Source organism: Littorina saxatilis, linkage group LG14, assembly GCF_037325665.1.
Source record: "Littorina saxatilis isolate snail1 linkage group LG14, US_GU_Lsax_2.0, whole genome shotgun sequence".
Lineage (NCBI taxonomy): Eukaryota > Metazoa > Mollusca > Gastropoda > Littorinimorpha > Littorinidae > Littorina > Littorina saxatilis.
Window position 1 is genome coordinate 11,681,650 of NC_090258.1, and position 22,500 is coordinate 11,704,149.

The following is a 22,500-nucleotide window of genomic DNA, read 5'->3' on the forward strand; positions in this document are numbered from 1 at the left end:
CACAGTCCTTTTAAGGCCCGGTCACACAGCCGAAAAGTCGCGTAATGACGCATGAATCACACACGAAATTCGATCCTTACGCGATACATGCGCGATTTGCGCATTTCATCAGTTTGTCTGACGTGGAACCTCCGTAGTTGTCCGCCGATGTTCGCCGGATCGGCGCTTTACGCGATTCCAGGTTTTGAGCAGCTCAAAACTCGGCTTAACGTAAGAGTGTACGCAGTATTGCGCTGTTTTACGGAATTTCTGCGTAGTTTGCGTAGTTCTTACGCGAACAATGCGCGAAATATGCGTGGAATATCAGTGATCGTTCGCGAAAATGTTGCCGCTATCTGCGACTGTTGAAACGGGTATTCCAAGGCGCCGCGGTTGCATCAGTTTATATGCGCGGAACGGACGTGCGCGCTGCCGCGCATTCCTTGCGCAGTTCATGCGCGAATCATGCGCGATTCATACGCAGTTCATTAGGGATAGTGCGCAGATTATACGTGGTTTTCCGTGGACCTTTGAGTGCCCATGCGCTGTAGTGCGTGTTTTGTTAGTGATTTTTGCGTGGGTCTTTCCGTAGTTCTTGCGCAATTCATCGGTGATTTTCATCGCGTAAATCAGCAAAAATGGTCAAATTCTCGACCGACAAGCACGCACAACCAAATTTTATGCGTGATTCATGCGTTTACGCGACTTTTGGGCTGTGTGACCGGGCCTTTAAAGGCAGAGTAAGCCTCCCGTAAACTATCACAGATACGGTCAGGCTTTTACACACAGTACAAACACCCTTTCATTTAAACACTCACCAATTGAGAACATCCTAGGTGCCCTCCGTAAAGAGCGAACAATTTTCAAAGAATTTATTTTTGCGTGGTTTATCTTACCCCTGAGCCATCGTGAACCCGTGTGATCCAGTTTTCCTTTTTCACAATGCAGTCGTCAGTTAGTCATGAATGCGACTCGATGTGAGCTTATCTACAATAGCACGTTTTTTATGCACGAAACAACGGCTGTGGTTCACAAGAACTCTAGCGATGGCTTTTGACTGTTGAGAGGAACGGCGATTTGCACTGATAAACCGTCTGCTACGACCCTTGCGTGACCCTGCTTCCGGGCTTTTCTTTTTTTTAAACTTTCACAACTTCGAATTGTTCTGATCTTGTCTTGATGAAAAACGAATTCTTTTATGATTAAAGAATGTTTGTGTAACAAGCTGTCAATTTATCATTTAGATTTTAAAAGTTAGGTCAAGCGCAAAAACGAGGCGCCGTTGTTGTTAACGAACAAGTCTACGAAAATAAATTCTTTGAAAATGTCTCACGCTCGACAGAAAGCAGCCAGGATGTTCCCGTTCGGTGAGCGTTCAAATGGAAGTATGCTTGTACTCGGGGAGCTCTGTGATGGTTCACGGGAGGCTTACTGTGCCTTTAAGGATCAAGTATCTAACTCAGCACGGGTTCGAATCCGGAACGGTAAGGATACGGGTCAAGTTTATGTGCAGATTGAGAGACGGTATCCATGTCTCACCCCCGTGTCACGTACCACAGTGCAAAAGACTTCTGCCATTCTGCCATAAGTTGAGGAGGCTGATTACACCAAAACACGCACACACCCAGCATGTCTCTTGTTTGTTTTTGATTTACGTATATGGACACAGACTGATCTAAAAACGAATAACTTCAAAGCGAAGAAGGAAAGATAAAAAACAAACAAACCCAAATCAATCCGAACCAACCAGACCCAAACCAACGCACCCCGACTCAAACCAACCCAATTACCCCCCCCCCCCCCCAAAAGTTAAATGAACCACGAAAACAAGTACCCATGGACCCAAACAGCACTCGAATCACAGCGCATACCCCTACTCAACCGTTATCGCGGTTTTGATAACTCTGTCATTTCTTCAACTTCCCGCTTGACAGGCAAAGGTCAAGAGATGTTTTGACAGTTCTAGATCAACTTGGCACCACATGACCCTCCCCCACGGCCAGACTTTTAGAGACGGACACATTGTGGATTGAATCCCCGACAGAACCCCAGAGGAGAAATTTGACAGGCGTCGATCAAGTGAAAGAAGACGAGACGCACAGACCAGGGATTGTTGGACTCTCAGATGTCTCAATGCCTTGACGAGTGGTAACTTCGCATCATCATGGAACACGTTTCGTACCTCTGTGTGTTTGCTCTTCTGTTTGTGGCAGGTAAGGTTTTTCTTTTATTATTTATACATAAACTGTACAGAAATACGCATTTCATACTCGAAATTGAAAATCTTCCAGTCGATTTGTTTGGACAGTGTTTAGAAAGTAACAGTCTTGGCTACAGAAAAAACATTTTCGAAAAAAGTCTCGGTCTCCGCAAAAAATAAGATAACATTTGATTAATTCAAGGCAGTTTGCTATGTTGCTAATTCTCTTTTTACATTTAGTCAAGTTTTGACTAAATGTTTTAACATAGAGGGGGAATCGAGACGAGGGTCGTGGTGTATGTGTGTGTGTGTGTGTGTGTGTGTGTGTGTCTGTGCGTGTGTGTGTGTAGAGCGATTCAGAGTAAACTACTGGACCGATCTTTATGACATTTTACATGAGAGTTCCTGGGAATGATATCCCCAGAATTTTTTTTCTGTTTTTGGATAAATGTCTTTGATGACGTCATATCCGGCTTTTTGTAAAAGTTGAGGCGGCACTGTCACACCCTAATTTTTCAATCAAATTGATTGAAATTTTGGCAAAGCAATCTTCGACGAAGGCCGGACTTTGGTATTGCATTTCAGCTTGGAGGCTTAACAATTAATTAATGACTTTGGTATTTAAAAATCTGAAAGTTGTAATTAAAATTATTTTTTTATAAAATGATCCAAAATTACGTTCATCTTATTCTTCATCGTTTTCTAATTCCAAAAACATATTAATATGTTAAATTTGGATTAAAAACAAGCTCTGAAAAGTAAAAACATAGAAATTATGATTAAATTATTTTTCTCCGAAATTGATATAAAAACAATTTCATCTTATTCCTGGTCGGTTCCTGATTCCAAAAACATATAGATATGATATGTTTGGATTAAAAACACGCTCAGAAAGTTAAAACGAAGAGAGGTACAGAAAAGCGTGCTATCCCGCTCAGCGCGACCATTACCGCACTATTCTGGCTTGTCGATTTCACTTCCTTTGCCACGAGCGGTAGACTGACAAAACTACGAGTATGCGGTCTTGGTGAAAAAATGCAGTGCGTTCAGTTTTATTCTGTGAATTCTGTTGTAATTTCGCCTTACGCGACTTGTTTCTTTTTCACTTAGATACTCATTTAGACTAATTGAATCTGAGTAAATTGCTTGTTTCAAGTATTGATTTTTCAATGGTGGCCTGCAATGTTGACTCCTTGTCTGTGCATGTCCAAGTTCCATTTGACCAGAGTCTGTGAATCTGATGGTCACCATAATTATAATATGAATAAAACTTGTCGTTTCTCTTCCTGCACTGTACAAGATAACTTCGATATATCATTCAGAAAAGTATCGATTTCTTTATTTATGTATCTATTTATTGATCACTTTTTAAATTATTTGTTCGTGTATTGATTACTTTTTTTTTATTCAGTTCTTTGGAAGTATTGATTCACGTTAAAAAAAACCGACCACGACAACCCACCCACACGCTATAAGAATGCGGAAATAATAATAAAACCATGTTATCTGAACATTCACAATGGAAAGTCGATTACAATCAATTTCTTCATCATTATGCATACGTGTAAACGCATGGTGACGTCACTGTGTATGACGTCATTGCAGCTAACGGCCAACAGTGCAGAGATGGGTGGACGTATGACGCAGTCAGAGGGTCATGCTACGCTATTCCTACCGGAGCGGAGGGCAACTGGGCTGAAGCCATGGTAAAGCAGGAAAACTGAAATGGAAGAGGTCGAAAAAAAAGGAAGAGGAAAGAAACGGGACTGGTTATTGTCAAAGAAGAGACCCCCCGCGGGTTAGGGGGAGTCCCATATTGGTTGGGACGAGAAAGAATTTACCCGATGCTACCCAGCATGTCGTAAGAGGCGGCTAACGGTTCTGCTTCTCCTTTTACTCTTGTTAAGTGTTTCTTGTATAGAATATAGTCAATGTTTGTAAAGATTTTAGTCAAGCAGTATGTAAGAATTAATATTAAGTCCTTTGTACTGGAAACTTGCATTCTCCCAGTAAGGTAATATATTGTACTACGTTGCAAGCCCCTGGAGCAATTTTTTGATTAGTGCTTTTGTGAACAAGAAACAATTAACAAGTGGCTCTATCCCATCTCCCCCCTTTCCCCGTCGCGATATAACCTTGAATGGTTGAAAACGACGTAAAACACCAAAGAAAGAAAGAAAGAAAGAAAGAATTGTCAAAGAACACGACAAATTGATTTGAAAGAAAAGATAATTATCACTATTGCTCATCTTCTGTATGATTTGAGAAGATTTTCCTGACGGACTTCCACTAGTATAAAAACAACAACGACGACGACATATTCCTGAAAGCTCTATTTGATGACGTCACACACTTTAATAGGCGGCGCTGCTGTGACCACATTATTATTGTATTTGTATAACATTTTTACAAATCAATCTGTTGCTCCATCCGGTCTATGGATTTGCATTGGCACCTTCAAATTTGAATACTGAACTGTCAGTCTAATATTTTCTTTTTCTTTTATTTGTATCCAAGAATCACAAAAGTGATAAATATAGCTGTATTTGTTATTATTTCCTGAAACCAAACATGTATATTTTCCTTGTTTTTGATTGAAAATGCTCTTCAAAATCTCGATTTTTAGATATTGGCAGACGTCATCCTTTGACGTTTTAATGACGTGTGTGGTTACCAGGGTTACTGTTCCGCCATGAGCTCGGAGCTTGCCGTGATTGAAAGCAAGGGAGAGCAGGACTTCCTCGTCAACCTCATCAACAAGACAAAAGCCAGTAAGATTGTCTCCCTTGTTTCGTCAACTTTTGTTGTTCTTGGGTGTGTGTGTGTGTGGTGGGGTAGGGTGGGCTGGGGTGAGGTTTGCGCACGTGTGTGTGTGTGTGTGTGTGTGTGTGTGTGTGTGTGTGTGTGTATGTGTGTGTGTGTGTGTGTATGTGTGTGTGTGTGTGTGTGTGTGTGTGTGTGTGTGTGTGTGTGTGTGTGTGTGTGTGTGAATTCACGTCTGGCTCACGACGATTATGTCTTTGTTCAGGTCTGGCTCACGACAATCGAGTTTTTTTGTTCAGGTCTGGCTCATGACAATTATGTCTTTGTTCAGGACTGGCTCACAACAATCGTGTCTTTGTTCAGGTCTGGCTCATGACAATCGTGTCTTTGTTCAGGTCTGGCTGACGACAATCATGTCTTTGTTCAGGACTGGTTCACGACAATCATGTCTTTGTTCAGGTCTCGTTCACGACAATCATGTCTTTGTTCAGGTCTGGCTGACGACAATCATGTCTTTGTTCAGGACTGGCTCATGACAATTATGTCTTTGTTCAGGTCTGGCTGACGACAATCATGTCTTTGTTCAGGTATAGCTGACGACAATCGTGTCTTTGTTCAGGTCTGGTTCACGACAATCATGTCTTTGTTCAGGTCTGGTTCACGACAATCATATCTTTGTTCAGGCCTGGTTCACAACAATCATGTCTTTGTTAAGGTCTGGCTAACGACAATCATGTCTTTTTTTCAGGTCTGGTTCACGACAATCATGTCTTTTTTCAGGTCTGGCTGACGACAATCATGTCTTTGTTCAGGACTGATTCACGACAATCATGTCTTTGTTCAGGTCTGGTTCACGACAATCATGTCTTTGTTCAGGTCTGGTTCACGACAATCATGTCTTTGTTCAGGTCTGGCTGACGACAATCATGTCTTTGTTCAGGACTGGCTCATGACAATTATGTCTGTTCAGGTCTGGCTCACGACAATCATGTCTTTGTTCAGGTATTGCTGACGACAATCGTGTCTTTGTTCAGGTCTGGTTCACGACAATCATGTCTTTGTTCAGGTCTGGCTCACGACAATCATGTCTTTTTTCAGGTCTGGTTCACGACAAAGACTTCTGGATTGGAGCTGTGGACATTCTGGAGGAAGGCGTGTTCATCTGGGCCAACCGTTTGACGCAGGTGGAGACCTACTTTTGGGGCCAAGGCCAGCCGGACAACGCCCACGGGCGCCAAGGGTGTCTGCGCATGGAGAGCGAGCTAGGCTGGGCGTGGGGGGACGGTGCCTGCAGCTCTACCGAGTACTTCATCTGTGAGCAAGAGTGAGTAGTAACAATGCAATACGATAGGATATGATTGGATGGGATACGATGGGATACGATATGAAACGATACGATACGATACGATAGGATGGGATACGATATGAAACGCTACGCTACGCAACGCTACGCTACGCTACGCTACGAGGCTACGATACAATATAATACAATACAATACAATACAATACAATACAATAGACAATACAATAGACAATACAATAATACTTTATTGTCTCTTTATTATATTAGAGAAATTACATTACACACACACACACACACACACACACACACACACACACACACACACACACTCACTCACGCACGCATGCACGCACGCAAGCACGCACAATCATACACACACACACACACACACACACACACACACACACACACACACACACACACACACACACAATCATATAAAGCGCCATCTAAAGTTAAAACATGCAAAGTGCCATTTAAATTAGAAGATGTATTCAGGGCTCCCCACAGACGCCCCTCCTGGTGTGTTTGTTTGTGACTGCATGGATTTAAACGATGAATTTGCTTTTGTACTCCTGTTCTTTTTGTGTCTTAATGATTGTATTTTGGTTTTGTACATGTGTATAATAATGTCATTGTAAAGCGCTTGGAGCTTTTAGGTAAGCGCTCTATAAATTTCCATTATTATTATTATTATTATTATTATTATTATTATTATTAGTGCGTCCCGGGACCCCCAATTTTAAATGTTAGAGGGTCCATGGACCCCCACTGCAATATTTTAGAGGGTCCCAAGGGTCCAAAAGCCGAACAGTCCCAGTGTACTTATAAACCATTGTGGTCACGTATAGTGTACTGCGAAGTGTCGATTGCAGTCTGAAAATGGCATTTACGGTTCGCACGATAAAGGAAATTTCAGTGCGTCCTAGGACCCGCTCTTTTAAAATCTAGTGCGTCCAGGGACCCCCTCCATATATTTCTAGTACGTGTTTTCGGCTTCTAGTGCGTATACTAAGAATAATAATAATAATAATAATAATAATAATAATAATAATATGGGAGATTTTCATTTTCCATTTTCATTTTCCATTTTCATTACTTTATTGTCCCATCGCTGGGAAATTCGGGTCGCTTCCTCCCAGTGGAAAGCTAGCAGCAACGGAGTCGCGCTACCCAGGTGTCTGCGTGTTTAGGTGTATTCAGCCACCTGCACTAATGGCAGAATGACCAAGGTCTTTTACGTGCCATTGCGATGACACGGGGGTGGGACATGGCTTCCGTCTCTGGGTCTGCACATTAAGTTGACCCGTGTCCGTCCCGGCCCGGATTCGAACCAGCGACCTTTCGATCACAAGTCCAGTGCTCTACCAACTAAGCTACTGAGCTTAACGTTCTCTAAGCGCTCTACAATGAATTGGTGAGAGGTCAAGGCAGGTGAAGTAGCCAGCACGTTGAACATCTCTCATGCTGGGTATTTTCGTGTTTCTATAACCCACCGAACTCTGACATGGATTACAGGATCTTTTGAACCGGCACGGTTGGCCTAGTGGTAAGGCGTCCGCCCCCTGATCGGGAGGTCGTGGGTTCGAACCCCGGCCGGGTCATACCTAAGACTTTAAAATTGGCAATCTAGTGGCTGCTCCGCCTGGCGTCTGGCATTATGGGGTTAGTGCTAGGACTGGTTGGTCCGGTGTCAGAATAATGTGACTGGGTGAGACATGAAGCCTGTGCTGCGACTTCTGTCTTGTGTGTGGCGCACGTTATATGTCAAAGCAGCACCGCCCTGATAATTATGGCCCTTCGTGGATTGCAGCTGTGGACATTCTGGAGGAAGGCGTGTTCATCTGGGCCAACACGCTTTGACGCAGGTGGGCGTTAAGCAAACAAACAAACAAACAGGATCTTTTTAGTGCGCACTTGGTCTTGTGCTTGCGTGTACACACGTATAGGACGCAGGGACGCGCGCTATGGGGAGCCCTGTGTGCAGTGTTTTTACACCCCCGGTATAGGGGTGTGTATAGGTTTCACTCGATGTGTTTGTGTTCGCAAGTAGATCTCAAGAATGAACGGCCCGATCGTCACCAAACTTGGTGAACAGGTTCTATACATTCCTGAGACGGTCCTTACAAAAATTGGGACCAGTCAAACACACGGTTAGGGAGTTATTGGTGGATTAAAATTATACAAGGCCTGGTATAGACGGACACCCCCGTTGGTCAAAGGGAAATAACCATTCTCACTGCCACCAACTGAGAAGGTTATTTCCCTTTGACGGGGGAATGTTGGCAGTCGATCTGTTTGTCGATTGTTGTTGATGCTTGTTGTTTTCGTTGCAGAGCGGAGGGACGTTAAAGGGTGATTAGCAGTCAACACAGTGCTGCGTCCCTTGTCATCAAGCATTGACCGTTCGTTCTGTTAATTAAATACATGCTCGTTCGTTAAATTTGAAGGTCACGTTGAGAGAAAGCCATTCACCTTCGCTTCATTCGCTTGTGTCTTCACTGCAAGCCGCTCAACATTTTGTCAAGATACGTGTTGTGTAATTAGTGCTTGTCTGTGCACTTAATTAATTGTTTTGTCAATAATTAAACGTTTCAACAACTTATCTGTCTTGTGTTTTGATTCTGGAGTTTGGCACGTTGGCAGTCTATTAGTTTTTGGATTTAATATACCTTCGAAAAGAATTTGCCCTGTCTGAAGTCTGAGGATCTCTGAATCATACTCTTACAGCACCCTTTAAGGACGATGATAACTTTTATTGATGAGAGCAATTATCGACCCCATTGATTTGTTTTTACCGATTGTACACTTTGTTTTTCACGCAAAACCAGAATCTGATTGCTTTAATAAAACGATTTAAATAAACGTTTTTGTGTCAGTTTTCCAGCCAGCTATCAAAACTAGTAGAGGATGAAGGGAAACAACTCGACTTTCAAGGTGTTGTTTGAAATAGACGGGGTTAGACTGGGTGATAGTCCTTCGGGGCCAAAGATTTGTTCTTACAAACACTTTGCTATCTCCTTCACACATGTGTCTACACTGCGAGAGATACTCCAACGCGCAAACCTACACTGTCCCCCCCCCCTCCTCGTTTTTACATTTAGTCAAGTTTTGACTAATTGTTTTAACGTAGAGGGGGGAATCGAGACGAGGGTGTGGTGTATGTGAGTGTGTGTGTGTGTGTGTCTGTGTGTGTGTGTGTGTGTGTAGAGCGATTGAGACTAAACTACTGGACCAATCTTTATGAAATTTTACCTGAGAGTTTCTGGAAATGATATTCCCGGACTTTTTTTTCATTTTTTCGATAAATGTCTTTGATGACGTCATATCCGGCTTTTTGTAAAAGTTGAGACGGCACTGTCACACCCTCATTTTTCAATCAAATTGATTGAAATTTTGGCCAAGCAATCTTCGACGAAGGCCGGACTTCGGTATTGCATTTCAGCTTGGTGGCTTAAAAATTAATTAATGGCTTTAGTCATTCAAAATCTGAAAATTGTAAATAAATTTTTTTTTATAAAACGATCCAAATTTACGTTCATCTTATTCTTTATCATGTTCTAATTCCAAAAACATATAAATATGTTATATTTGGATTAAAAACAAGCTCTGAAATTTAAAAATATAAAAATTATGATCAAAATTAAATTTCCGAAATCGATTTAAAAACAATTTCATCTTATTTCTTGTCGGTTCCTGATTCCAAAAACATATAGATATGATATGTTTGGATTAAAAACACGCTCAGAAACTTAAAACGAAGAGAGGTACAGTAAAGCGTGCTATGAAACACAGCGCAACCGCTACCGCGCCAAACAGGCTCGTCACTTTCACTGCCTTTTGCACTAGCGGCGGACTACGTTCAGTTTCATTCTGTGAGTTCCACAGCTTGACTAAATGTAGTATTTTCGCCTTACGCGACTTGTTTCCACTTTCTTTTATTCTGTTTCCTGTGGCATATGCTTCTCTCGTTTGTTTGGAACTGACCACACACACACAGACACGCTCACGCCCGCACGCACAAACACACACACACACATACTCGCACACACTCACACATACACATACACACACACATTCACACACACACACACTCTCTCACACACACATACACCACCGCCCTCGTCTCGATTCCCAGTCTATCTGAAAACATGTTGTCAAGACTTGATTAAATTTAAAAACACGGAGCCAATGAGACACGAGGGGGAAAAAAACAAACAAAACGAAACACAGTACACTCGTGGAAATCATAAACCGACATACATCGGCATCAAATATCACACACTGCGCGTGCACCGAAAGAGAAAAACAAAGGTTTATCCTACATACGTGAGGGAGACACTATAATAATCGTTCAAATCACACGTGTGTATATCATGTAAATGAGGTCATGTCAAGCAAGTCTGACAGGGACCTGTTTTTCCACTGCTTATGATGCCAAAGTCACCGAGACAAACGTCATTATAGAAAATAAAATTGCGCTCGCTAATTACCCTCGATACATTTTTAGAACTAACACGTCACGCCACACTTTCAGAGTGACGTTTCTGTACTTTGACGTAATAGATTGCACGAGGCTTTAGTAAGAGATCGAGGTTCCAAAACAAGCGTCTTCAAGTTAGCTGCCTCGACTGCAAGACATTTTCAGTCAAATACACGTAAGTACAGTATGTCACACGCTTTCCTTCTTTGCCACTACTAAAGCAAACGTGTGCAAGATTGTATGTTACACGCTTTGAAGCATGTGCAAGAACGGATTCAAACTCGAAATCGTCCCTCCAAAAGCCCCAAAATGCACACACAACTTTTATTTCTCCTGCTGTTATCGTTTCTTCTCTTTACAAATTCTTCAACGCTGAGAATACTGAAAACGGCATCCCAGACGACAGTACTGTTTCCATACGCAAATTTAGCTGCCCTTGGAAAGTGGCTCGCTCAGGAGGCCTGTTAGTCTGAAACTAGAAGGACAGAGTTCTGAACATAGATGACAAAGACCCCGAAAAGAACAAACATTTCGCGGATGCAGACACAGAAAGACGTCATGAAGAATGCGATACTTCAAAAGACACAGACTGTGACGATGACTGTGACGTCATTCACATATACTGAGACGTCATTCATAGTTGTTTGGTCACTTCCGTCAAAAAGTAGATATCTCCACAATGGCTGCTCCTGTGTTTAGGTTTGTCAAGCTTGAGTACGCAAAACGTGTTTGTTCTCTCCTCTGTTGAAGCTGTGAGACATAAATGCTATTTCGACTTGGTCGTGTGACAGAGTTGTCTTCCACACTCGATTAGTTGATGTCTAACTCAGCCTGACGGCTTCGTTAGACAATCAACGTAATCTCGTGTGGAAGAAAACGTCTGTCACACGACCAAGTCTGAATAGCAGGTAATGTAGGATAAACAGAATACTACATGGCTTGCTGTGTCGTACCAGATTTACACTCGTTCCTTTTTCAAATAGTGAACAGCTCGCTTTCGCTCGCAGTTCAATATTTAAAAAAACAAACTCGTGTAAATCTGGTACGACACAGCAAGCCATGTAGTATTCTCTATAAATGCAGCCAATGAAACCAAATTAACATGCGCCTACATGATAAACTAAACGCGTTACTGATAGTTTACTCTCTGTATCTTTTTGAAACCGATATTTACAGCCAATAAAAAGAAATTAACGTGCGCCTTCATCATAAACTAAACGCGTTACTGATAGTTTACTCTCTGCATCTGTTTCAAATAGATATTTTCAGTTAGTAAAACATCGGATATATATGTCACTTGAGCGGTCAAGGGATGTTGTCGTACTTTACAGAAAGCGAGGATAAAGAAGCTTATCAAAAACAGAGTGAAATTAAGTGAAATTATCAACTTCCACGAAAAGAAAACTATTTGTTATATTTTTTTTAAATCTCGAGGGCGAGTTATGGGTTATTTCCAGCAAGCTTCTTAATGAATTAATGAAAATAGGCTTTAGCTTTTATTTTCTTCGATTTGTTGAAGGTGGTCCATATTAGGGGACTCACACATACTTTGAGATTTTGCTATTAGTTTTTGTTTGCAGGAGAAACTCGGGGTCAAGACTGCTAAATTGTAACAAATACGGTCTTAGCTGTCATATAAAGCAATTTTTTGTGTTATAAAAGCGTTGGCTGTGGACAGAAACGAGTCCGTTTTAGGCGGCAAATTTAGAGTGAACCATGCCAAAAGTGAAAAAAAGAGAAAAAGCCTAACGGTTTTGAGGTTTGTGTTTCTGCAACTCTTTTGACATGTGCAAGTTGTCCAGAGAGGGTGAATACAGCCAATAAAAAAAATTTGAGCGCTCTAGCGCCGTTAGTTTGTCAGAACAGGAGGTGGTCCATATTAGGAGCCGGTCCATATTAGGACCCTTCCCCTACAACAAATGACTGCGAGTGACACAAACCGAGTTGCGGCGGTAGACTTAAAAAAAACCTAGCGATTTGCAGAAACTTTGTCTGCATGGGCAATGGTAAGATGCAGCTCAAGTACGTGATGTGATGGTAGCCTTGTCGCGGCGTGTTTTTATTTCTTTAATTTTTTTAGCGCAATTCATTATACTCATTCTACACATGCACAGCAACAAACAGTATCAAATGTTAGGAAATTTCAGTCGCCTACCATTCCAAAAAAGAGGACAATTGCATGGTTTTCTGTAGACTACTTCCCCGCAATCAAGTGAAAAGAGCTGCAACTTACACGCACCATTCAACGCACACACCCACCTTCCATGACCTGTATCCGGGCTCCCTTTTCTCAAACTTTCAAAACTACGAACCGTACTGATCTTGTCGACATGTCTTGATGATAAAAGAATTCTTTCGTGTTTAAAAAATGTTTGTCTCACTTGCTGTCAATGTATTCTTTAGAATTTAAAAATTAGGCCCAGCGCCATATTGAGGCTTCGAGCCCACACGTATACGTCCATCAAACACACACGCCTTTCACCCAGTCACTCCTTACAACACAAAGAAACACACACACACACCTCAGTGCCAGGGCTTCTAATTGTCGTGTCACCTGCGACGTCTTTGTTCGTCCTTATCTTGTGGTGTTCTTTTTACATAAGTCTGTTCTTCTTTATTTCTCTAAGGGCTACTCTACGCACCTTGTTCCTTTTCCATTCTCCCCCTGACTATTCTTCTTGTCCCATTTCCTGTTCCACCTCAGTAGCTTAGAAACAATAGCTCGCCTCTGACAAGTCACACAACTAAAAGCGCCATGGCCCACAGCCTGCGCTCCAGCCAAGCACCATCTCCCCTCAGGGAGGAAACAACCTCGTCCCACAGCCTGCGCTCCAGCCAAGCACCATCTCCCCTCAGGGAGGAAACAACCTCGTCCCACAGCCTGCGCTCCAGCCAAGCACCATCTCCCCTCAGGGAGGAAACAACCTCGTCCCACAGCCTGCGCTCCAGCCAAGCACCATCTCCCCTCAGGGAGGAAACAACCTCGTCCCACAGCCTGCGCTCCAGCCAAGCACCATCTCCCCTCAGGGAGGAAACAACCTCGTCCCACAGCCTGCGCTCCAGCCAAGCACCATCTCCCCTCAGGGAGGAAACAACCTCGTCCCACAGCCTGCGCTCCAGCCAAGCACCATCTCCCCTCAGGGAGGAAACAACCTCGTCCCACAGCCTGCGCTCCAGCCAAGCACCATCTCCCCTCAGGGAGGAAACAACCTCGTCCCACAGCCTGCGCTCCAGCCAAGCACCATCTCCCCTCAGGGAGGAAACAACCTCGTCCCACAGCCTGCGCTCCAGTCAAGCACCATCTCCCCTCAGGGAGGAAACAACCTCGTCCCACAGCCTGCGCTCCAGCCAAGCACCATCTCCCCTCAGGGAGGAAACAACCTCGTCCCACAGCCTGCGCTCCAGCCAAGCACCATCTCCCCTCAGGGAGGAAACAACCTCGTCCCACAGCCTGCGCTCCAGCCAAGCACCATCTCCCCTCAGGGAGGAAACAACCTCGTCCCACAGCCTGCGCTCCAGCCAAGCACCATCTCCCCTCAGGGAGGAAACAACCTCGTCCCACAGCCTGCGCTCCAGTCAAGCACCATCTCCCCTCAGGGAGGAAACAACCTCGTCCCACAGCCTGCGCTCCAGCCAAGCACCATCTCCCCTCAGGGAGGAAACAACCTCGTCCCACAGCCTGCGCTCCAGTCAAGCACCATCTCCCCTCAGGGAGGAAACAACCTCGTCCCACAGCCTGCTCTCCAGCCAAGCACCATCTCCCCTCAGGGAGGAAACAACCTCGTCCCACAGCCTGCGCTCCAGCCAAGCACCATCTCCCCTCAGGGAGGAAACAACCTCGTCCCACAGCCTGCGCTCCAGCCAAGCACCATCTCCCCTCAGGGAGGAAACAACCTCGTCCCACAGCCTGCGCTCCAGCCAAGCACCATCTCCCCTCAGGGAGGAAACAACCTCGTCCCACAGCCTGCGCTCCAGTCAAGCACCATCTCCCCTCAGGGAGGAAACAACCTCGTCCCACAGCCTGCGCTCCAGCCAAGCACCATCTCCCCTCAGGGAGGAAACAACCTCGTCCATGGCCCACAGCCTGCGCTCCAGTCAAGCACCATCTTCCCTCAGGGAGGAAACAACCTCGTCCCACAGCCTGCGCTCCAGCCAAGCACCATCTCCCCTCAGGGAGGAAACAACCTCGTCCCACAGCCTGCGCTCCAGCCAAGCACCATCTCCCCTCAGGGAGGAAACAACCTCGTCCCACAGCCTGCGCTCCAGTCAAGCACCATCTCCCCTCAGGGAGGAAACAACCTCGTCCCACAGCCTGCGCTCCAGCCAAGCACCATCTCCCCTCAGGGAGGAAACAACCTCGTCCATGGCCCACAGCCTGCGCTCCAGTCAAGCACCATCTTCCCTCAGGGAGGAAACAACCTCGTCCCACAGCCTGCGCTCCAGCCAAGCACCATCTCCCCTCAGGGAGGAAACAACCTCGTCCCACAGCCTGCGCTCCAGCCAAGCACCATCTCCCCTCAGGGAGGAAACAACCTCGTCCCACAGCCTGCGCTCCAGTCAAGCACCATCTCCCCTCAGGGAGGAAACAACCTCGTCCCACAGCCTGCGCTCCAGCCAAGCACCATCTCCCCTCAGGGAGGAAACAACCTCGTCCCACAGCCTGCGCTCCAGCCAAGCACCATCTCCCCTCAGGGAGGAAACAACCTCGTCCCACAGCCTGCGCTCCAGTCAAGCACCATCTCCCCTCAGGGAGGAAACAACCTCGTCCCACAGCCTGCGCTCCAGCCAAGCACCATCTCCCCTCAGGGAGGAAACAACCTCGTCCATGGCCCACAGCCTGCGCTCCAGTCAAGCACCATCTCCCCTCAGGGAGGAAACAACCTCGTCCCACAGCCTGCGCTCCAGCCAAGCACCATCTCCCCTCAGGGAGGAAACAACCTCGTCCCACAGCCTGCGCTCCAGCCAAGCACCATCTCCCCTCAGGGAGGAAACAACCTCGTCCCACAGCCTGCGCTCCAGCCAAGCACCATCTCCCCTCAGGGAGGAAACAACCTCGTCCCACAGCCTGCGCTCCAGCCAAGCACCATCTCCCCTCAGGGAGGAAACAACCTCGTCCCACAGCCTGCGCTCCAGTCAAGCACCATCTTCCCTCAGGGAGGAAACAACCTCGTCCCACAGCCTGCGCTCCAGCCAAGCACCATCTCCCCTCAGGGAGGAAACAACCTCGTCCCACAGCCTGCGCTCCAGTCAAGCACCATCTCCCCTCAGGGAGGAAACAACCTCGTCCCACAGCCTGCGCTCCAGCCAAGCACCATCTCCCCTCAGGGAGGAAACAACCTCGTCCCACAGCCTGCGCTCCAGCCAAGCACCATCTCCCCTCAGGGAGGAAACAACCTCGTCCCACAGCCTGCGCTCCAGCCAAGCACCATCTCCCCTCAGGGAGGAAACAACCTCGTCCCACAGCCTGCGCTCCAGCCAAGCACCATCTCCCCTCAGGGAGGAAACAACCTCGTCCCACAGCCTGCGCTCCAGCCAAGCACCATCTCCCCTCAGGGAGGAAACAACCTCGTCCCACAGCCTGCGCTCCAGCCAAGCACCATCTCCCCTCAGGGAGGAAACAACCTCGTCCCACAGCCTGCGCTCCAGCCAAGCACCATCTCCCCTCAGGGAGGAAACAACCTCGTCCCACAGCCTGCGCTCCAGTCAAGCACCATCTCCCCTCAGGGAGGAAACAACCTCGTCCCACAGCCTGCGCTCCAGCCAAGCACCATCTCCCCTCAGGGAGGAAACAACCTCGTCCCACAGCCTGCGCTCCAGTCAAGCACCATCTCCCCTCAGGGAGGAAACAACCTCGTCCCACAGCCTGCGCTCCAGCCAAGCACCATCTCCCCTCAGGGAGGAAACAACCTCGTCCCACAGCCTGCGCTCCAGCCAAGCACCATCTCCCCTCAGGGAGGAAACAACCTCGTCCCACAGCCTGCGCTCCAGCCAAGCACCATCTCCCCTCAGGGAGGAAACAACCTCGTCCCACAGCCTGCGCTCCAGTCAAGCACCATCTCCCCTCAGGGAGGAAACAACCTCGTCCCACAGCCTGCGCTCCAGCCAAGCACCATCTCCCCTCAGGGAGGAAACAACCTCGTCCCAAGGTGCAAGCAGGGCTGGGCGAGACAAAGACCCGGAGACCAAGCTGCTCCCCTCCCCTCCAGCCTGGCTGGATGGGGGAGTGGAGGAACAGCTGCCGGGGCGGTTGTCTTCCTTGTCCTCTGCTGAAGTTTGTGAGACAGAAGACAGGGGCACCCCTTCTAAGAGAAGGAGGGAGGATACCACAACAGAACATCGGGTTACCTCACTTGCTTCCCCTCGTGGGAAAAAGCTTACCACTGTCCAGACGCTACTGGACAACAGACGCTCACTGGTAGCCCGGCGGCGGGCATCACCAAGTAAGAATAAGGTTACCACAGAGTATTCTGAACCAACGAGACGCAGCGAAAGGCTGGTTGGGCAAGGCTCAAAAGAGACTCTTGAAGGCCCTGGCGAAAGGCGGGGACAGGTAGAAGTGGTGGATAGTTCTGGCGACTCGAGTGTCGCCAGAATGGTGGGACAACGGGAGGACTTGCCCGGCGCCGGGAAGGATCCTCAAGCAAGAAGAAGTCTGACATTTAACTCCAAGGGCCCCCAGGCTGCGTTGCCTGGGGGCTCCCAGTCCGTCTGGGAGTACCCAGAGTCCTATTGGGACAAGATTCCGGCAAACTCTGCATGGCGATCGACTGTTTCTCCAACTCTCAGAGAGACAAGGACAACCAGAATACAATGTGACGGACGGAGAGTCGGAGGTGGCCTAAATGAGGAGCGCAACAAGAGGAGATTAAGTGCACAAACACACACACACACACTCACAAACACACACACACACACACACACACACACACACACACAAACACACACACACACACACACACACACACACACACACACACACACACACACACACACACACACACACACACACACACACCTCCAAACTGCCTATCGCATGACATGCTTTCGAACAAAAAGTTTATTTTTGATGAAACAGTAATGATTTCATAACATGCATGAAGCCTTTTGTACGCATCGTGTATGATGTTAGTGCAATAATAAATTCTTTCTAGTTAGAAAAAAAGCAAAAGAAGAAAAAATAAGTGCAACAAGAGGAGATTAAGTGCACAAACACTATTATGTAAGAGAGAGGAAAAGGGAAGGTGTGCTATGTAGAAAATAATTAATTCAAATTAATTGTTCGAGAGAACTTGTTCACTTTTGGCACATACCGCCTGTGAGTTGCGACTATTGCTTTTGGTTCTTGGCCGAAATTTTGAGTTGTTTATGTCCAGCTCGGGTATGCCTTTTCGTTTTGGCATCTATCTATATATATATACGACTAGTGTCTGTCTGTCTGTCTGTCTGTCTGTCTGTCTGTCTGTCTGTCTGTCTGTCTGCCTGTTCGTCTGTTAAAGGCCCCCTCCGCCCCTTAAAAACTGTTAAAGGCCCCCTCCGCCCCTTAAAAACTGTTAAAGGCCCCCTCCGCCCCTTAAAAACTGTTAAAGGCCCCCTCCGCCCCTTAAAAACTATTCGCATCACCGTCTCAGACCTGGCCAGGCTTTTATACAAGATAAGACCATACCTACACTTGGTCACATATAAAAGTTCATAACTTTAACATTTGTATTACTTCAAATCATGTTAAAAATCTTGATCTCCTTTAAAAAGTTAAAAACTCTTGGGGGGGGGATCCCGGAATTAAACCCTCAGAGTTTCCGCACTGTAGAGTCTATCACGAATCACTTGAACGTGGGGCGGGCAGGAGGGGAAAAGAAGAATGCAGCTGTGCGAGTATGTGTGGGTGCGTGGCCTACATTAGGCTGTGAGTGTGGCTTACCTACATAAAGAAATGCTGCCATTTTAAAGCTTGATAATGATGTTATAAACTAACGATATGGTTATGTTTATTGGCAGGTTTTTCTGTATATCATGTTTTGTGTGTTTTTGTTTTGTTGTGTTGATCTGTTTTAAAGCATGGCACATCCGCACATTTGATGAAAATTCATTATTCAGTTGATCGTATACATGTATAGTTTCACGCATGTATATCTCACAAAAAATATATTTCAACAGCACATACATAATTAAAGAAGAACATAAAGGAATAAAAGCCAGAGGTATTGTACAATAAAATGTCAATGTCCTTGGTAGGTCACACACATTTGCTCAATATTTGTTGGAACAGTGATTCATTTTGTTTTTAAATAGAGAAGAAGAAAAGAAAAGACAATGGTAAACAAAAGGAACTAGGCGTGGCATTCTCTCGAGTGCCCTTCGCAGTGCTTCCTGCCACCTTACGGGTCCTGAGTGACATGTTACAAGGGAACAAACTCCTGTTAGCCAAGGGCAGATAAACCACTAACACGGACTGTGACGTATAACTGTCATCATCAACGTCAAGCAAGTCTTGAAATAAGGTCAAAGGGCAGTGCAATTTTTTCCCTTTGACAAAAATTGAAGGAGAAAAAGTGCGTATGAGGGAGATTGTGTATATATATGGCAGAAGTCCCCTAGAAAACCCTAATAGGCCGTGAAAAGTAGGATATGCGCCGAAATGGCTGCGATCTGCTGGCCGATGTAAATGCGTGATGTATTGTGTAAAAATTTTTTTTTTATCTCACACGACATAAATAAATCCCTGCGCCTTGAATATGTGCGCGATATAAATTTCATAAAATAAAAATAAAAAAATAAAATAATAAATCCCTGCGCTTAGAACTGTACCCACGGAATACGCGCGATATAAGCCTCATATTGATTGATTGATGAAAAACCCTAAATACAGCACTTTTTGAAGGGTGCGGAAATAGCTATTTTCATATATTTTTTATTCATATTATACCAGGCAACCCTAACAGGTCAGTTACCGCTTGCAAAAGATGAACTAAAATGAAAAAAACACTCGGGTAACAAGCTTGCACAATACCATTTAACACACATAAAGCATGTTGGATGTTTCCGGGCGCTTGAAAGTAAATTTTTTACTGAATAATAATCGTTAATGTGCACTTAAGCGGTCTTAAAATTGTTATAAAGGTGCATAAAACCTGATTATTTATGCACAGGCAGGCAAGCATAAAAGCACGTATACACTCGAAAGAAATTATTTTGTCAAAGATATAGAGTTCAAGACTCCATTTTGGAGAAGAGTGTTGGTGGATTTAACCCGAAGAAGTCCAAGCATTGCAGTCTGCAGGGACAGCGATTAAGACTTTTTGTGTACAGTATTCAAGGGATTTGTCCACCCGTACGGCATCTTTAAGAACAATCTTATCGTCCCGTTATAACTCTAACGACCCGCTCTGTGTGTTCTAAACGAGCAAGGTGTGCCTTCCTTAACAAAAATTAGTTGAACAGCACACGGATCTTTATGATCACAGTTTTATGTGTACAGTATTCAAGGGATTTGTCCACCCGTACGGCATCTTTAAGAACAATCTTATCGTCCCGTTATAACTCTAACGACCCGCTCTGTGTGTTCTAAACGAGCAAGGTGTGCCTTCCTTAACAAAAATTAGTTGAACAGCACACGGATCTTTATGATCACAGTTTTATGTGTACAGTATTCAAGGGATATGTCCACCCGTACGGCATCTTTAAGAACACTCTAACGACCCGCTCTGTGTGTTCTAAACGAGCTGAGGCTTGCTCTCCTAATGGAAATGACCAGTTCGTGTCGGGTCAAACCTGGGGACAGGCCGCTATTCGTCAGTACGCTGGACATTTTGTGGACATTAGATGGACGCTGTTCTCCCTGTATCAGCAAATGAACTAAGTACGTGATTGAAGACTGGAATGTACTTTTGTTCGTAACGGTATTGCAAACACAAATTAAGTGTGGTTTTTGATGAAGTTGATGCTATTTGTGAGTACAGTGGACACTATGTGGACATTAGATGGACGCTTTTCGCTCGGTATCAGCAAATAAACTAAGTACGTGATTGGAGACTGGAATGTACTTTGTTCGTAACGGTATTGCGAAAGCAAATTAAGTGTGGTTTCTAATGAAGCTGACGCTATGTGGGAGTACGATGGATACTGCGTCGACATTAGATGGACGCTGTCCGCTCGGTATCAGCAAATGAACTAAGTACGTGATTGGAGACAGGAGTACTGTACTTTGTTCGTAACGGTATTGCAAACACAAGTTAAGTTTGGTTTCTGATGAAGTTGACTATATGTGGGAGTACAGCGGACACTGCGTTGACATTATAGAAGGGGGTTATCTCCTCTCACCGTCAGCAAATGAACACAAGATGCATGCCTTAGAGTTCTGAAAGTACGATGGATGCAGATATTTTGCAATAGTGTTTCTCCATTGTGTGTGGACATCAAATTGACGCTTTTCTCTCATAGTCAACAAATGAACTAGATGCATGCATGAGAGTTCATGTGACTGAAATCACGATGAATGCAGCTATTTTACGCTACTTCTTCTCCATTTTGTGTGGACATTACATTGACGCTTGCCTCTCATAGTCAGCAAGTAAACTAGATGAATAAATGCAAAACTGGATTGTGATTTGTTTGTAGCTGTGTTTCTGTGACTAAAATGACGATGGATGCACATATTTTCTACTGATTCTTCATCAAAGCTTCGTGAGGTGTCTGACGTCAAAAGCAAAAAGAAGCCACAGTGGGAATTACAGCGTGACATGTAAGTTCTCAAAATTCTTCCAGAGGAAACAGCAAACCTAAACGTGATTTGAGAAATCAAGTTTGTCTCGGTGTCTTTGTCATCATAAGCAGAGGCAATTTAGGTCCCTGCCAGACGGTAGACGTTATTGACATGATAAACACACATGTGAAGAGATGATTTCTTTACCACTAGGGTGGTCTGGTTTGATACTAATAAAGTAGACTCGACTTAGGTGTAGAGGGGACAAATCGACACCGCATGAACAATCAACAGGAGTTTTACTATCAGTGTCAGCAAATGAACTAAGATTGAACCGTGGCGTTTTTAAGCTGTGTTTTTGTGACTGAGACTGAGAGGACGATGGACGAAAAGAAGGATTTGGGATTGTGCTCTGCTGTCCCTTCTTCAGTCTGAGAAGGTAGGTGAAATGTGGAAGGTAGGTGAAATGTGGAAGGTAGGTGAAATGTGGAAGGTAGGTGAAATGTGGAAGGTAGGTGAAATGTGGAAGGTAGGTGAAATGTGGAAGGTTGGTGAAATGTGGAAGGTAGGTGAAATGTGGAAGGTTGGTGAAATGTGGAAGGTAGGTGAAATGTGGAAGGTTGGTGAAATGTGGAAGGTAGGTGAAATGTGGAAGGTAGGTGAAATGTGGAAGGTAGGTGAAATGTGGAAGGTAGGTGAAATGTGGAAGGTAGGTGAAATGTGGAAGGTTGCGACGGAAGCGTATGTTTCTTTGTGTTGGTCTGTTTGTCTGTCTGTGCTTCATGCTTGTGTGACAGAGATATTATAACTACGACCGTTTGAGAGAGAGAGAGAGAGAGAGGGAGAGAGAGAGAGAGAGAGAGAGAGAGAGAGAGAGAGACAGAGAGCGAGAGCGAGAGAGAGAGAGAGAGCGAGAGAGAGGGGGAGAGAGAGAGAGAGAGAGAGAGAGAGAGGGAGAGAGAGAGAGAGAAAGAGAGCGGGGGAGAGAGAGAGAGAGAGAGAGAGAGAGAGAGAGAGAGAGCGAGAGAGAGAGAGAGGGAGGGGGAGAGAGAGAGAGAGAGCGAGAGAGAGAG

The 22,500-nt window shown here is 45.4% G+C and overlaps 2 protein-coding genes across 2 annotated transcripts in view; one reads left to right on the forward strand and one right to left on the reverse strand.

The window, feature by feature from the left end:
- LOC138947123 (zinc finger protein GLI2-like) overlaps positions 1-22,500 on the reverse strand; it is a gene marked incomplete at its 5' end in the record, with an annotated part of 217,820 nt that overhangs the window by 68,878 nt on the left and 126,442 nt on the right.
- On the forward strand, positions 2,040-8,848 carry LOC138947104 (perlucin-like). The gene is made up of 5 exons (XM_070318554.1): positions 2,040-2,192; positions 3,785-3,885; positions 4,857-4,950; positions 6,041-6,266; positions 8,582-8,848. The coding sequence occupies exons 1-5, from the start codon at positions 2,144-2,146 to the stop codon at positions 8,595-8,597; spliced, it is 486 nt and encodes a 161-aa protein (XP_070174655.1). The 5' UTR covers positions 2,040-2,143; the 3' UTR covers positions 8,598-8,848.